At 38.5% G+C, this 15,151-nt stretch overlaps 1 protein-coding gene across 1 annotated transcript in view; it reads left to right on the forward strand.

Annotated features, from left to right (window-relative positions):
* THSD7B (thrombospondin type 1 domain containing 7B) overlaps positions 1 to 15,151 on the forward strand; it is a 759,963-nt gene that overhangs the window by 187,073 nt on the left and 557,739 nt on the right. Inside the window, exon 3 of the mRNA XM_028148195.2 lies at positions 4,314 to 4,562. Coding sequence (XP_028003996.2) covers positions 4,314 to 4,562 — 249 coding nt within the window. The remainder of the gene's footprint in view (positions 1 to 4,313; positions 4,563 to 15,151) is intronic.

A 15,151-nucleotide genomic window follows, 5' to 3' on the forward strand; every position in this document is an offset into this window, starting at 1 on the left:
CTCTCCCTTCCTCTCTGTAAAAAATCAATAAAATATATTTAAAAAAAAAGAAAAAAATACAAATCAATTTTAGGACAGTGGCTATGTCTGGGGAAATAGATGAAATTGAGATTGCAAAGAACACAGGAAATTTCACCTAAATTTGTAATTATTTATTTAATGAAATCTGAATGAGATGTTGTCCTTTTAAAATAAAGAATAGGATTATTTATTATATTACTCTTCTTTTCTGAATGTTCAAGATATTTAATTTTATTTTAAAGTAGTAATTGAAGTGTTAGTGAAGTGAGAGTACTTTTCTGGTGATTTTTTTCTTATAACAGTCCTTGTCCTTATTTTGTAAGTAAAGAGTTTTCCTTATATTTCCAGAGGAAGTAAGAATTACTAGAGTAATTTTTAGTTTCACAATTTCCTTTACAATTGAATACTTCCAAAGTAATTTATAAATGACAATGAACTCTGTAAATGTCAAGTAGGTACAATTACTGTAGCTTCTCTTGAAAAGACAAATCAACAGAATATGTCTGTTTTATTAAAAAGGTACACCATCTTCTCTGAAAGGGTCCATCCCATTTCTGGCTGCAGACAAGAATCTTTGTTAGGGGCTTTAGTTGCAAGGGTGAGGAACCTTTTTCTTTCCAAGGTCCATTTGGATATTTATAAGATCATTTGCAGACCATTCTAAATTATCAACTTAAAATTTAGCCTGCTGCATTTGGTCAAACATTTAATTAACTCACCCCTAATGCCTTGGCAGGGCCAGACCAAATTATTTTTTGGGCCTCATACCGCTGTGGGCTGGACGTTCCCCACCCTGGTGTATTACAAGGTGATTCTGCTTACACTAAGGGTCACCACAACTCTGGGGTGTGAGCAGATCATGTTTTATTATTCTGTTTTTCCCCTCAGTGATGAAATCAAGCAGTCAAGAGACTAAGGTCATGATAATGTGATGCAAAATTCAGGACCCAGATATATCTGATTCACAATTTAATTCTGATTCGATATTCTAGTAAAATGGAATATCATGGATCAAATTAGACCAGGGTCCTGTGTGATACCTTTTATGATTACTTTTTTTTTTTTAACTAAGGAGGCTGGTTAGTGAAAAATAACACTAAAACAAGTAAATATCTAATTAACAGAATGCATCTCCTTTCTAATTCCAATAATTAGGAGCCCTTTCCCAAAGCACAAGAATACTTGAATAAGCCCAGCAACTCCATGCAAGTGCTTGTGCTGTTGGAGTCCTGTTATTCATCCCACTGGTCTAATAGCATGGGCCAGTTCAGGGAAGATGAGCAACAGAGAATGAAAGTTGGTAAATGGGAAGAAAAAAACCACCACTTCAGTTGTAGACAGAGAATTGCATACTGTGAGACCTTCTTTATAAAAGGAAGAAGAAAGTCCACCTTGGAAATTGAAATTCTTTCTAAACACATACACAAATTGAAAAGCTTTAAGTTTCTGTATCAGTTAGCTAGTGCTCCCTGAACAAATTACCACAGGCTAGGTACTGAAAAAATAGGCATTACTTTCCTCACACTTCTGAGGCTGGAAAGTCCACAATCAGGTGCCACCAGGGTTGGTTTCTGCTGGGCCTCTATCCGTGGTTTGTAGAAGGTTGTCTTCTCTCTCTGTCTTTCCATAGTCTTCCCTCTCTGTGTGTCTGTGTCCTCATGTCTTCGAATAAGGACACCAGTCATATTAGATGAGGGCCCACTCTAGTGGCCTCATTTTAACTTAATTCCTTCTTTAAGGACCTCATCTTCATGTACAGACACATCTGAAGTACTGGAGTTAGGACTTCGGGATGGGGCATCTCAGTCAATAGCAATTTCTGAAAAGTGTCCCTCTCTCCCTACCTGCATGTTGTGCAGTGGGTACATTCTGTGTTAGATGGGATCGTTTCAAGGGAGGTTCTTCCCAGTGTGCCTTGATTCCAAGCCTCCAGAAGGTCCCATGGGAAGGAGTAGTGGTAATGAAGTATACATTGCCTTTTTCATTTGGAAGGAAAAAATATGATCTGAATAGATTTCAAAATAATACTGGACCCAAGGATTCTCTTATATTATTGTAACTTTTGAAAGACACACTAACTCCCCATGGCTTCATGTAGGATATCAATATAGAAGTCTCACTATGATTTGTTCATCAAAATGGTCACATGTGTTATTTTCCCACTTCACACCACTTTCTGTAATCCATTTCTCTGTTGGTGGCTCCCTTAGCTACATATTTTCCCAAGTCAGAAACTTAGAATAATTTTAATACTTCTCTCCTTTTTTTTTTTTTTTTTTGGATACATTCTGAGGAACCATTACCAAACTCTGTCTATAGCTCATCCTATATAATAAAAGGCTAATATGCAAATAGACTGAACGGCAGAATGACCAGTTGCTATGACACGCACTCACCACCAGGGGTGCAGACATTCAACACAGGAGTGTTGCTCCCACAGGGGGAGTGCCGCTCAGCCAGAAGCTGGGTTCATGGCTGGCGAGTGCAGCAGCAGTGGCAGGAGCCTCTCCTGCCTCCATGGCAGCACTAAGGATGTCCAACTGCTGGGCTGAGGGCCCCCCACCCCCACCCCAGTGCACAATTCTTGTGCACCAGGCCTCTAGTTACTCCATAAGATACCATAAACCCTGTCTTTGATTTTGTATTCCTATCAAAATTATCATTTCCCATTCCCCCCCAGAAATAAAGAATACTTTTGATTGAATAAAGGAAAAGCTAACACCAAGAAAGTAAAAGGAATGTATGCCAATCAATATTTGAAATATCACCTTGCTATGTGAGTCTGTTTTCCTTCATTTAAAATTATTTAATGTTCAATTAAATACAAATTTCTAAGTCCTTGATAAAAAGCCTTTCCAGACATACTTTTGAAGAACCCACATACCTAATATCTCTTTACTTTCCTCTTTGTACTTGATGCTTCATAATTTGAAAAATTTACGACAATTGACAAGTTGGCTTTTACTTTCCTCCAGCAGTATGCCTGTAAATGTTTAAGTACCAGTCTTTGGGGTGCAGGTGTCAGGGGCTTGATCTGTAGCATTTGCTGATATTTGTAGTATAAATACTCCCACTGTGGCCCATTTTAAGTGACTTACATGAAGTCAACTGGCTTGCAAAATTCTTGAAAATGTAACAGTTGGTTCTTATAAAAGAGCTATGCCATACCACTGGTTTCCATCCCCACAAAGTGTTATATCAAGTCTTTAATATTCACTTTTCTTACTTAGTCTTCTTTCTGTTCCTGAGAAATTCCTACTAATCTTCCAAAATACAGCTCAGATGTCCTCTCTTAGAACCCACCCCCTCCACCTCCACCTCCGCCTTTCCAGGTGGCCCAACGTTGCCTCATCAGTGTTTGTCCTCTTCACTAATTATACATGCTTTTATATTGAATTCATCACATTATCACATTATTTTATTTCTTTATCTGTTTCTCAATTAGATTGCTAGTATTTGGTAGTACTCAAATTTTATAGATGAGGAAATTGCTGCTCAGAGCCTAAAAGTGTAGGGAAACATCATATTTATTGTTTTGTTTTTTAATAACCTAGTATTTAAGAGAATAAATACTAGGATAGCTGAATACTCTAAAGCTTACATTTACCTTTGTTTGACTTTAGACCAATGTTTTAGCTTTCCTAAGCCAAGAATTTTTCATCTATAAATAGCCATAATAATATGTGAGCTCAACACCCTAGCTGGTTTGGCTCAGTGGAGAGAGCGTCAACCTGCGTACTGAAGGTACCTAGGTTCGGTTCTGGTCAAGGGCACATGCCTGGGTTGCAGGCTCGATTCCCAGTAGGGGCATGCAGAAGGCAGCTGATCAACGATTCTCTCTCATCATTGATGTTTCTCTCTCTCTCTCCCTTTCCCTTCCTCTCTGAAATCAATAAAAACATATTTAAAAAATACGTGAGCTCATGAGGTTGTGGAAGTGCCTGTGAAGTGCAGCAGTATGTGCCACCTGGGGACCAGTCAATAAATGGTAACCGTAGGCTATCTCCTAGGTGAAACACTTAGATGATCCTGCATTATAAATGTAAGATATACTCACCTACATATGTGTCTTGCTAGAGTGAAATAAGTTCATAGTTTCAAATGAAAGAGAGCGTGCATTTTTTAAATGCACATCCTTTCATATTTTATCTTGGTGCCTCTAACATTATTTGGATCTTCAAATTTGAACACATAAACCACTTTTCAATCTTTTCTTTAATTACAGGCACTTCATAGTGTTGGTTGCATCAGTTTAATTGGTGGCTGACTGGTTTCTGCTTATGTCCCTTTAGCCTTTGCATGAAAGACTCCTTCCCTTTGACTGTCCAGTCCTGCATCATGCCGAAAGACTGTGAGACCACCGAGTGGTCCTCCTGGGGTCCCTGCTCCAAGACGTGTCGTTCAGGGAGCCTCTCGCCGGGATTCAGGAGCAGGAGCCGGAATGTGAAGCACATTGCTATTGGAGGTGGAAAGGAGTGCCCTGAACTTCTGGAGAAACAGGCCTGCATTGTCGAAGGAGAAAGTTTGCAGCCGTGTCCCAGGTACTGTGCGTCCTGTGGTGTGAGTATTCAGGTTTCAATAAAACCTCATGTTATGTGATTTAGGGATGTTACAATAACAACAGTATCCATGACTCATATGTGTTGAGTCTTTACTCAATGCAGAGTTCCATGCTACTATAGCACAGTAGGTTAAAAGCATGGGCTTTGGTACCGGTTCTCTAGGTTCCAATCCTATTTATACTGTGACTTTCTAACTATGTGAATTTCAGCAAGTGTCTAAATTCTAGTGTCTAGTTTATATCTCTACTAGCAGTACTTCATTCATCACCTGGCACATAATAAATGCTCAATGACTGTTAGTTATCATTACCTGACATGTTATACCTAACATTTTGAACAACCTAAGAAAACATTCATAGTATCTTCATTTTGCAAGTGAGGTCATGACTGCTCAGAGAGATTAAATAATCCTTGAGGTTATAAAATTAATGAGTTGGAGTACCCCTTTTGTTATTCAGTTCTGTCTCCAGACCTAACTACTATCCTGTGGCATTCTATTACAGAGCCCTCCAGCAGCCAGAGGATGTTGGACATAAGGTTACCATTGATTAGTAGCTATATTTTAACATCTTGATATTGGTTATATTTTTTCTGGCTACATAGCCCTTGGGCAAGACCTCCAGTGTGCTTTCCTTTGTGCTGTTGGCCCATGATGGGCCCAGTCTGATAATCACAGAAATCATTCATGGCTGGTTGTTCAGAGTGGGTTTGGGATGGATTTATGGTAACTCCTATTGGACAGCTGCCCTGAAGTATATCTGCTAAATCTGCAGGTATTTGATATAGACCTTTCCTATAGTTTCTAAGATATGAGAATCATTTTCCCAGCAAAAAATGAAACGAGGCAAAACAAATAGCTTATTGTAGAAATAAATCACCTGTCGATATGGGAAGGGTAGTGGGTTACAAATTCAATAGGTGTTTTGATGGACCTGGCTATTTCTTAAACCTGAAATGATGTGTGTATTGGGTGGTAAGGGTAAATAGGGGGGCAAGTTTCTCTTGTCATATTCTTAGCTACTCACTTCCTATGCCTCCCCATTGATATCAGTGTAGATTCAGAATACTCTTTACATACTGATTGCTCATGTTTTTACTATGATGACTGTTAGGGTTGGGACAGTTACATGGGCAATGAAAGAATTAACAACTGAGAGAACAGATACAGAGAGGAAATTTATTTTACTTTTCAAGGAGAAAAGGGCTGGTGTATTGCTACTCAATACAGGGCGGGGAAGAAAGAGTGGCTTGTACTTTTAAAGAGCAACCAGTTGCTGTTGCTAGGTGATAAGGAAGGGAGGGTAATTGTATTGAAGTTGATCAGATGGGGGGGTGGGGGAGGTTGTGTTGAAAAGTTTCAGTTTGCTTTCCGGGAGACAGTCCAGCAAATGTCCTAGGGCAGTCTCTTTATCAACTTCTTCTCAGCCTGTAAAACGTGCTTAGAGAAAATGTTATGAAGAGTTCAAAAGAGGCTTGTCTGAAGGGAAGGGAGAAGGGAACTTTCTATTAACTGGAGACTCTGGTGCAAATTATCCTGGAGTTGTTAAAACAGCAGGGAGGAGGGGGATGCAAGAATGCAACCTTAAGAGTAGTCTTAATTTGTTCTACAGTTTGCACAGAGGAGCCAACAATCTTGGGATTTAATTACCAGGTGCTTCTCATAAATTGTGGAAAGGCCACAGCAAAGAAAAGGAGAGGTCTTTTTTTCTGTCCTTATAATGACCCCTTAGATTCTGATTCTTTTTACCTCAAAAGCAGAGACAGTAGGTGCATTTCATAATTCTTTATAGATTAAGATTTATCTCACAGAATTTTCCCTCATCTTGTTGAGTACATGTCCTGTCTTTCAAATCACTAATTTTGGGGCAAAACATGGTGTTGGGAACAACATAAAACGTGGGATCTCTGTCCTTGAAGTTGGATAGACCTGGATTAAAATGGCATCACCATCACTTATTAGCTGCATGTCCTTGGACAAACTGTGCAATTTCTCTAAGACATTTAAGTCTTCAATAAAATATGTCTAGCCCAGCTGGTGTTGCTCATTGGTGGTTGAGCTTCAATCCAAGAACCAGGAGGTCACGGTTCAATTCCTGTTATGGCACATGCCTGGATTGTGGGCTTGATCCCCAGTAGCAGGTGTGCAGCAGGCAGCTGATCTATGATTCTCTCTCATCACTGATGTTTCTCTCTCCCTTTCCCTTCCTCTCTCTGAAATCAATGTGTGTGTATATATATATATATATATATATATATATATATATATATATATATAATGTCTAATTATGCTACCTGTGTTGAAGGTTAAAAAGCTACATACCAGATATGTAAAATGTTAGTCCCAGTGTGAACGGTGACCTTTATTATTGCTATTTGCTGGTATTCTGATTTCCTTCAGAAGGAGAATCTCTCTTTCTGTATAAGGCATACTGTGGTAATTAATTCTGGGTAATTTGAAAATCTTTTTTCCCTTATAGAAAGGTTCCCAATGGTGAACTTCCAGGAATAGAATTGGTTTTAATGTTGACCTTGATATTGATGACTTTTTTCTTCATTCTTTTCATGGAAGAAATGATGTCTTCCAGATATTTTAAACAGTTTTTTGATTTATAGACATTACTCCACTTTTTCTTCTTTGTTGATAATGATTAAAATTCTCTTGGAAGTCAGGGTGGTGCCTTCCTAATGTTGCAAAGAAAGTTGACTTTCATCTACATTTGTTAGTTACTACACTTATTGAGAGTTAAAAGTCAGAGATTTTGTAAAGATCTTTTAGAATAACACAGTTTATCATCCAAAGGCAAACTTTGAGAGTAAAAGGTATATACATTGGTATTGTTCAGATTCAAGTTGAGGGCCATTTGACTCTGAAGTTAGTGTTCTTTCCATTAAATGACAATTTCATGATATTCACAGTGAAGACACACCAAGATATGGGTGTATATAAACATATACATGTATTCATATGTATCATTTATCCACCAAAATGGGAATGGCAAATATTCAAGATGTACCCAATATGAATTTTTCTATTGATCTTCATTTCATTGTACCTCAACATCTGAAAATAGAGGCTGAAACATTATATTGGTGATGAACCTGGCCCCCTAGTTCTGCTACTTGATGATGTTACTGAACTTGACATTTTTTATTTATTTTAAATTTTTAGAAGAGATTTATCTATCTACCTATTTATTTATTGAGAGAGAGGGAGAGAGAGAGAGAGATGGATTTGTTGTTCCACTTAATTATGCATTCATTTGTTGATTCTTGTACATTCCCTGATCGGGGATTGAATTCATATCCCTGGTGCATTAGGATGACACTCACCAACTGAGCTACATGGCCAGAGTGAGTTTGTCATTTTTTTAAAACCTTTTCAAATAGTGAATTTGCAGGAAATGGGAATCTTTGAAAATTCACTGAATACCAATCAATGTTTCTAGGGAGAATGATGTGTTAATTAAAGATTCCAATTAGTGGTAGAAAGGACAAGGCATACATAACAGCAACAAAATTAACATTGGCTGACATTCTTATTTGTCTGCAATCTGAGCTGTGGCCTCTACCACAGGAAAGAATAAAAGCGGTCTACAAACTTGTTTCTATTTTGACATTGGTGATTAAAATTCATTGTGAACAAGGGAAATGGAAGCAAAAATCTATTAGGGAACAAAAATGCCCATTTTTCCTTTCCCAGAATTCATGACCAATTCATAAGCATCAAGCAATTTCATTCACCAAATTTCTCTCCAGCAGGTAAATGTACATTTCTATGACTTTTCATAGTGTTTCTTAAAACTCTCTTAGAACGTGGTTTGGCTTTTACCCTTCTACTGTCTTTGCTGTAGGACACATGTTCATTCATTCAGTAAATACACAATGAGCTCTTTCTATGTGTCAAACACTGTGGTAAGTTGTTGGGATACATCAGAGAATAAAATATAGTTCCCTCTTCATAAAGGGACTTAAATTTTAGTAAAGATACACCAAGTAAATATAATACATTAAATAAACTATGTTTGTATGAGCTGTGGAAAAAGTAAGATATTAGAGCCGGGTAAAGATTGAGGCTTCTGGGATGCTGTGATGGGGGTCAGCTCAGGGTACAGAATTAAACAGGGTCATAGAGAAGCCTCATTTGAACAGGCAGCATTTGGGTGCAGGGGTGGGGGTGGCTTGAAGGAAGTAAGGAAATCTGCCATTTATGTAATTTGGGGAAGATTATTTTTTCAAGAAAAGGGTATTGCTAGAAAGGGTTCTAGTTTCTGTATATGAATATTGTTCAGTTGCATAGCATTGGTGCTACTTAGTGATTCATAGACCATCATTTTAACTCAAAAACTATGAATGACAGTCCCTAAGGCATCATTCCATAAAAGGGATACTTTGGAAGTTGCCTTGGGGCAACCGACTTAACTTGAAAGGAGATAGACTAATTGTGCTAACTTGGGAAATTTTAGCACTATCAGGGATTTAGCTTTGTGTATAGCCTTAAGCTTGTTTCAAGGGTTTGCTATAGTTGACCAAGACATACATAGCCAAGATAACCTCTCCTCCATCATTATACAGTCTACTTGTAATTTTTGCTCCGCCCCCAACATAACATTAAGCTCTCAAATTGTATATTAAAGGGTGGGGATAGAAATAAGAGAGGGAATACATTTGCATGTCACTTGCCACCTTTTTTCTTGGTGTGTTTATCTTCTACCATTGACCTTTAAGACCTTAGGCATTATGTTATTCTTGGTTATTTCAAAATACCGAAAGACAAGGAAACTTGGTTCCTATGTTCTGCTTGACATCTAAATTATTAGATCCTGATGCAACTAAGAGGAAGGTGAAAAGCATTCTAAGACCATAAATGGTCAGATGGCCCTGTTTACTAGATAGCATAGGAAAGTCAGAGGACCCAGGGGCTATGATATTTAAAATATTTAATGTCAGAGATCTTAGACATGACCTGAGGCTGAAACAGCTCTGACTCCAGATCCCATGTATTTAAGAAGAGCCCATTCTGGTTGAAGACACGGTAGCACACCAGAATATTGCAAAACATCAGCTGCAGACATCCTTCTTGGGAGTGGCAGCTCAGATGACCTTCCTAACAAGGAGGCAGCAGATTTCATGCAGAACTGACTATTCTGCCTCAGAACTGGTCATTTAGAGTTTGAAATACAATACAAGATAGCACTAGTAAAAGGTGACAGTGACCAATGTAGAGTGAAACTCTTAAAAGATCTCAAGGCAGAAGCTGCATGGCTGACAGTGTTATATAGACTGCGTGATATTACTGCACAGAGAGCCAGTATATAAAACATTGCGTCAATAGTTGAGTCTTGCACTGAATAGATAAGCTCTTATACTCCACCCCTCCTTGTCTCTGGTATGGATGAGTTTATTCTTATTATGGGTAATCCAGAGATTCTTCATGAAAAGGTAATCTGTGCAGACTCATATTAAGAGTTCTGCGTCTCCTGCAGCTACTTTAATTAAAACCCTTGTAAAACAAGCCCCTGTCTCCTTAAGTTCTCTAAGGACCTGCACCAATTTCAGATGTTCTAGATAAAATCATCTTTTCTCCAGATCTTTTTAGATGGATATTGAAGCCAGGGAGAGAGCCAAGGGAAAGGGGGGCATTTAAAAGCTGGCTCAATTGTTGGCTTCCTTCATCCATTGGAACAAAGTTAGTGCTGGGGTGACATGTCATGAAGAAATGTCTGTTCACCACCTGCTTCAGCCTGAAACTGTGCAGTTTGGGAAACTGGAAACTTTGCTTTTGTGATCACTTAGTTTATTCATCTTAAGAATCCAGTGTACTGAGAAAAACAAATATCACATGATCTCACTTATTTGTGGAATCTAATGAACAAAATGAATTGACCAACAAAATAAGACCCAAAGCATGGAGGCATGGACCAGACTGATATACCTTGCTGTGGGGTTGGGAGGACCAGAAGAAATAAACCAAAGAACTTACATGCATAGCCCATGGACACAGGCAATCGGGTAGTGAAGACCTGGAGGTGCTGGTGGTATGGGCTTGGAGGAGGAAGTAAAGGGGGGAAATGGGAGATATCTGTAATACTATCAACAATGAAAAATATATTTTTAAAAAAGAATCTAGTGTAGTATACTTTTTAAAAATGAAAATGTCCAGAACATGGTAACCTTATACTCTAAGATTTTTTAATAGTTAGTAATGCTTCCACAAATCATTTTTGTTTATTTATCTTTTTCCTTTATGTAGAATGGATAGCATCTATAAAAGTACCTGACTCATAGTAAATGCTCAATAAACAATAGGTGGATGAATGAATGAATGAATGAATACTCAAATGTAGGACAGTTCTCAAAAAATATGGTATACGGGATACTTTATTTCATTCTTATACTTGCTATATAATGTGTGTATGGAGGATCCAAAGCCATTTCTTACAAATAACAGCTGAAGCTGGCATCACCAAGGAGGTCAAATGCAAACACCTTCTCAGGGAAGAGAGGGACACACCAAGCTTAAGGGGGTCCCCAGTGGCCTCCTTGCTTTTGCTAACAATATGTCTGCCTTGCCAGCTAAGAAACATTTCTGTTGTCATTGGTTATAAGAATAGCTCCAAAAGGGTGAGGAATGAGTTCAGATCTAAATTTGGGAAAGCTTGCCTTCCAGAACAGAACAGCATGTATATCACCGAACACATCTTCTCTATCTCCTTCCATTTGCCACAGCACCCAACACCTGGTACATAAAAAGTGTAGCTTTTCTGCAGCAGTTGAGGGGTAAAGGGGCCATGGCCTGGAACCTTCAGGAGAATCTGTTTTTAGAAAATAAACAACTGTTTCAAAGTTATAAAGTGTTTCAACAGAAGGAAACTGATGCTTTTTATTGAGTCCACCTTTTGCTGATGCGTATAGTTTCATGAGTCCCCACTGTGCCACTTTAAGTCCTCCCGGATGGAAGATTTGTTCCCCTGTTAGTGTAAGAAAGGTAACACACTGCTAAGTGCTGTGCATAGCGATAGAACTCTATTAATAATACATGTGTGGAGGTTGGCTAGCAAAGCCGTCTGCTGAAGAGCAAAGAGCTTTGTACTTCAGAGTAGCTTTCCATAATCAATAGTTCCACTCTATTCAATAAAAAATTACTAGAGCATAAAATGTAGAAACCTTGATCGGTTCCCTTTATTTGGTTGTCTGTTCAGCAAAAAAATGACAAGTTAATTCTTTCTAAATGCATTTACAACTTTAAAAGAACAACAGACATTATCATAAATTAGTCATGCTGCAGTAACTAATTTTTAACATACACACATTCAATTTGAATACCTTGCACCAGTGTTTTAAATCCAAGTGTGTTTTCAAAACATGCTTAGTCAAAACATGACCATTAACTAATGCAATTATTCTTTCAATCTGTCATCATTAAATTACTTAAGATTCTACCTCATGTTACTCTGCTTGGAGTCCAAACCTTTAGCAGGAGAAAATAAATCTACTCTTTTTAAGCAATTCTACGCCTTGTGAAAGTGACAAAGCCTGCATTCTAAAGGGCAGAACTTGCTATAAAACTCTGATGGGCCTGCCTTCCTATTGCTATTAGAATCACTTTAGTTTACATTAATAGGATGGGGGGGTGTTTTAAAAATAGTTGCTAAATGTGCCTGCTTTTCTAATTTTGGCTTTGCTAATTTAGGACATCGCTGCTTATTACCTCACAGCAATTAATTAATTCCTTACCCTTTCTCCTCTCCCCACTTTCACTTGGAGGATAGTTTGATTACGGGATTCCTTGGCTTAGCCAACAAAACCCTAAGGAAGATAAGCTGGCTACCATGGGTGATTGAACTTCAGGGCATTGAGCAGGCTTTTCTAAACCAGAATTTCTTGATGGGAATATGTACTTCCACTATTAGACAATTTCTTCCTGAGGCTTAATCTTGGTTTCTTTGTTCAAGCTGTATATAATTCATTAGAATGGTAACATGCTTACTATTAATAATGTATAATGTGAATATATTTATTGACCATTCCTTAGGGGTAGGCTAAGACATATGGGGGCATATGATGAAATTGGGTGATGAGTTTTAGGTATGAAAAAATGATTCAGAAAGCAGATTCTAGGAGGTAAATGAAGAAAAACTGAACTTCAGGGTTATACTACATAGTTTCCCTGATGATCGGGTTCTTGTCCCCATTCCTGGGCTGTCTCATCTAATAATTTAGTGCCAAGAAATGGTGCTGCTAAAACTCAGAGTAAAATCAATTTGGGAGCATCGTTCACTCCTTTCCTTGTCTCCCATCCACATCGAAGTCATTAGAAGGTTGTGTCCACCTTCAGTGTGTCCAGTCTGATCACTCCTCATCACTATGACTGTCCCAGTGGAAGCCACTATCTTTTTTCTGGACCAGCAAAGGCCTCTAAACTTGTCCCCTCCCTTCCACCTCCTCATAGTCTATTCACTCAGTGGTTAGGGTGGTCCTTTAAAGCTGAAATTGCGTCATCATATTACTGTTCTCAAAACTTTCCAACAATTTCCTAGTGTATTTGGAATGGCTGACAAGGCTCTCTGTACCCTGGCTCTTGACCACACCTCATTTCCTATGACCTTCCGATCTTGACTCGCCTGTCCCAATCACACTGGTTTCTGTACTTTTCTAGAAATGCCAAGCACTCTCTCTCCCTGGGATCTTTGTTCTCTCTGCCTTGAAAATTGCTTGCCTACTTACTCTTGTACTCACTCCATCATTTTATTGAGAATTCTGAGGACTTCTTTGGGCATGACACTAAAATAGCTCTCTTCATCTCTCTCCCCTGCATTAGCCGAGGCCATGTTGTGTCTTGATGCATTTCTCTGTCTGCCTCTGTAGAAGATAAACTTTCCAAGGTCAATGTCTTGCTCACTACAATGTGTTTCTATCGTCTGAAATTGTGTGTGGCACATAGTTAGAGCTCAAGAATTACTTATTGAAAGAAAGGACAAATGAACTCATGGTTAAGTGATTCACTTATTTTTTGGACAGGCCTGTTTCTTTTTCTAGGGAGTCCTGACTTTTACATCCTTCCTGCCTTCAGTCTGTCATAAATATATTTATGTTAACAACAATGTCCTTGTATGAATTGTTTTCCCTGTGTATTCAGTATTTGAGTTATCAGCATTCCCCTTTTCAGAGGTTTGGGGGGCACAGGAGTTTTTTCAGTGACTGGATGATGGCAAGTTTTCCTAAGATTCAGAATCAACAGTGAGACATGTAGGGATTTTGGCTGCAGGGCCTTGAAAGGGCATTAAAAAAAAGTTGTCTGCTATAATTTTTAGTGGGAATTTCAACTTTTGTATTTATAGATCCTTTTATTTGATTATATTTTGTTTCTCTCATTAACTTGTAATTATTTCTTGAATGTACTGAAATCTGACCCTATGTCACCACAGTGCTCTAATTATAAAATGCTTGGCTATAAAATATTCTTAAATTGCATTTGTATTTCCAATGCAAAATGTCATCGGTTAGTTTTTACCAACAGAGGATTTATTGTGTGTTTTTCTTTGTTATTTTGTGTGTGTGTGTGTGTGTGTGTGTGTGTGTGTGTGTGTGTGTGTTGTTGTTGTTGTTGTTTGCTTCAGTCTAGAAAACACTTCCTCAGACCCAGACTAACATTTGATTGTCCTCATAGTGAGTTAGGCTGATAGCTGAATTTGCTTCCTGTAGCCTCTGATTAGTTTTCATTGGTTTGCCATTCACTATTTTAATCTACCAGATTGTCATTTTATTAAGCAGATGTGCTTTAGAATCAGACAAATCTGACTTTGTGCCCTGCTCTCCCACTTATTTAATTATGTGATCTTAGAAAAATTACTAAGCTTTTATGCCAATTTACCCACTTCTAAAAGGGGAAATAATATTTTCCTGATAAGGTTGTTAGGAGGATTAAATGAAGTAATGCACCTAAATTTTTTAGTGACCCATCTGCCACAGAGTGAGCATGCAGACATTACTGGTTGTTAACTGGGGGGATATGTTAGGATATCTTAGTAGCCCAAGTAAGTCAATGCCTTGTGGATCCTGTTCAGCTGAGCCCTTTGACATGAGCAAATGGCTCCTACACAATCATATTGATAAGGACTGGGAGGACGATCTAATTTCATTCATGTCATGGCCCTCTACTCTACTTGAGGCATTTCCACAATCAATTTCAAAGTCTGCTCATTCAGAGGAGGTAGGGCTCTGGCCTTTGAGAATCCCCAAATTTCCCTCCTGAGCAGAAGGACAAAATGAGGTGTTGAAAGGCATCCGAGTTGGGAGAGAGAGTGGAAAGGACCTGGTCTCTGACACAGACTTACTAGTAGCCATTAAAGAGAGTGTCCCAGACAGTTGCAAAGCCACGTTGTTCAGAGGCTGCAGGACTAGCACTGCAAGGGCTTCTAAAGGAGAAAGCTAGTAACCTGGAGCAGAGTGAACTCCTTTGATGTCTCATTCTGTCAGATCCTGGAGACACTTTCCCAGGTCGGTGGAGTTCAGGATGACCAGTTTGCATGACTGCTGGGTGATTTGTGACTAAATGTAGATGGTGCTTT

This window comes from Eptesicus fuscus, chromosome 11 (genome assembly GCF_027574615.1).
Source record: "Eptesicus fuscus isolate TK198812 chromosome 11, DD_ASM_mEF_20220401, whole genome shotgun sequence".
NCBI classification, from domain to species: domain Eukaryota; kingdom Metazoa; phylum Chordata; class Mammalia; order Chiroptera; family Vespertilionidae; genus Eptesicus; species Eptesicus fuscus.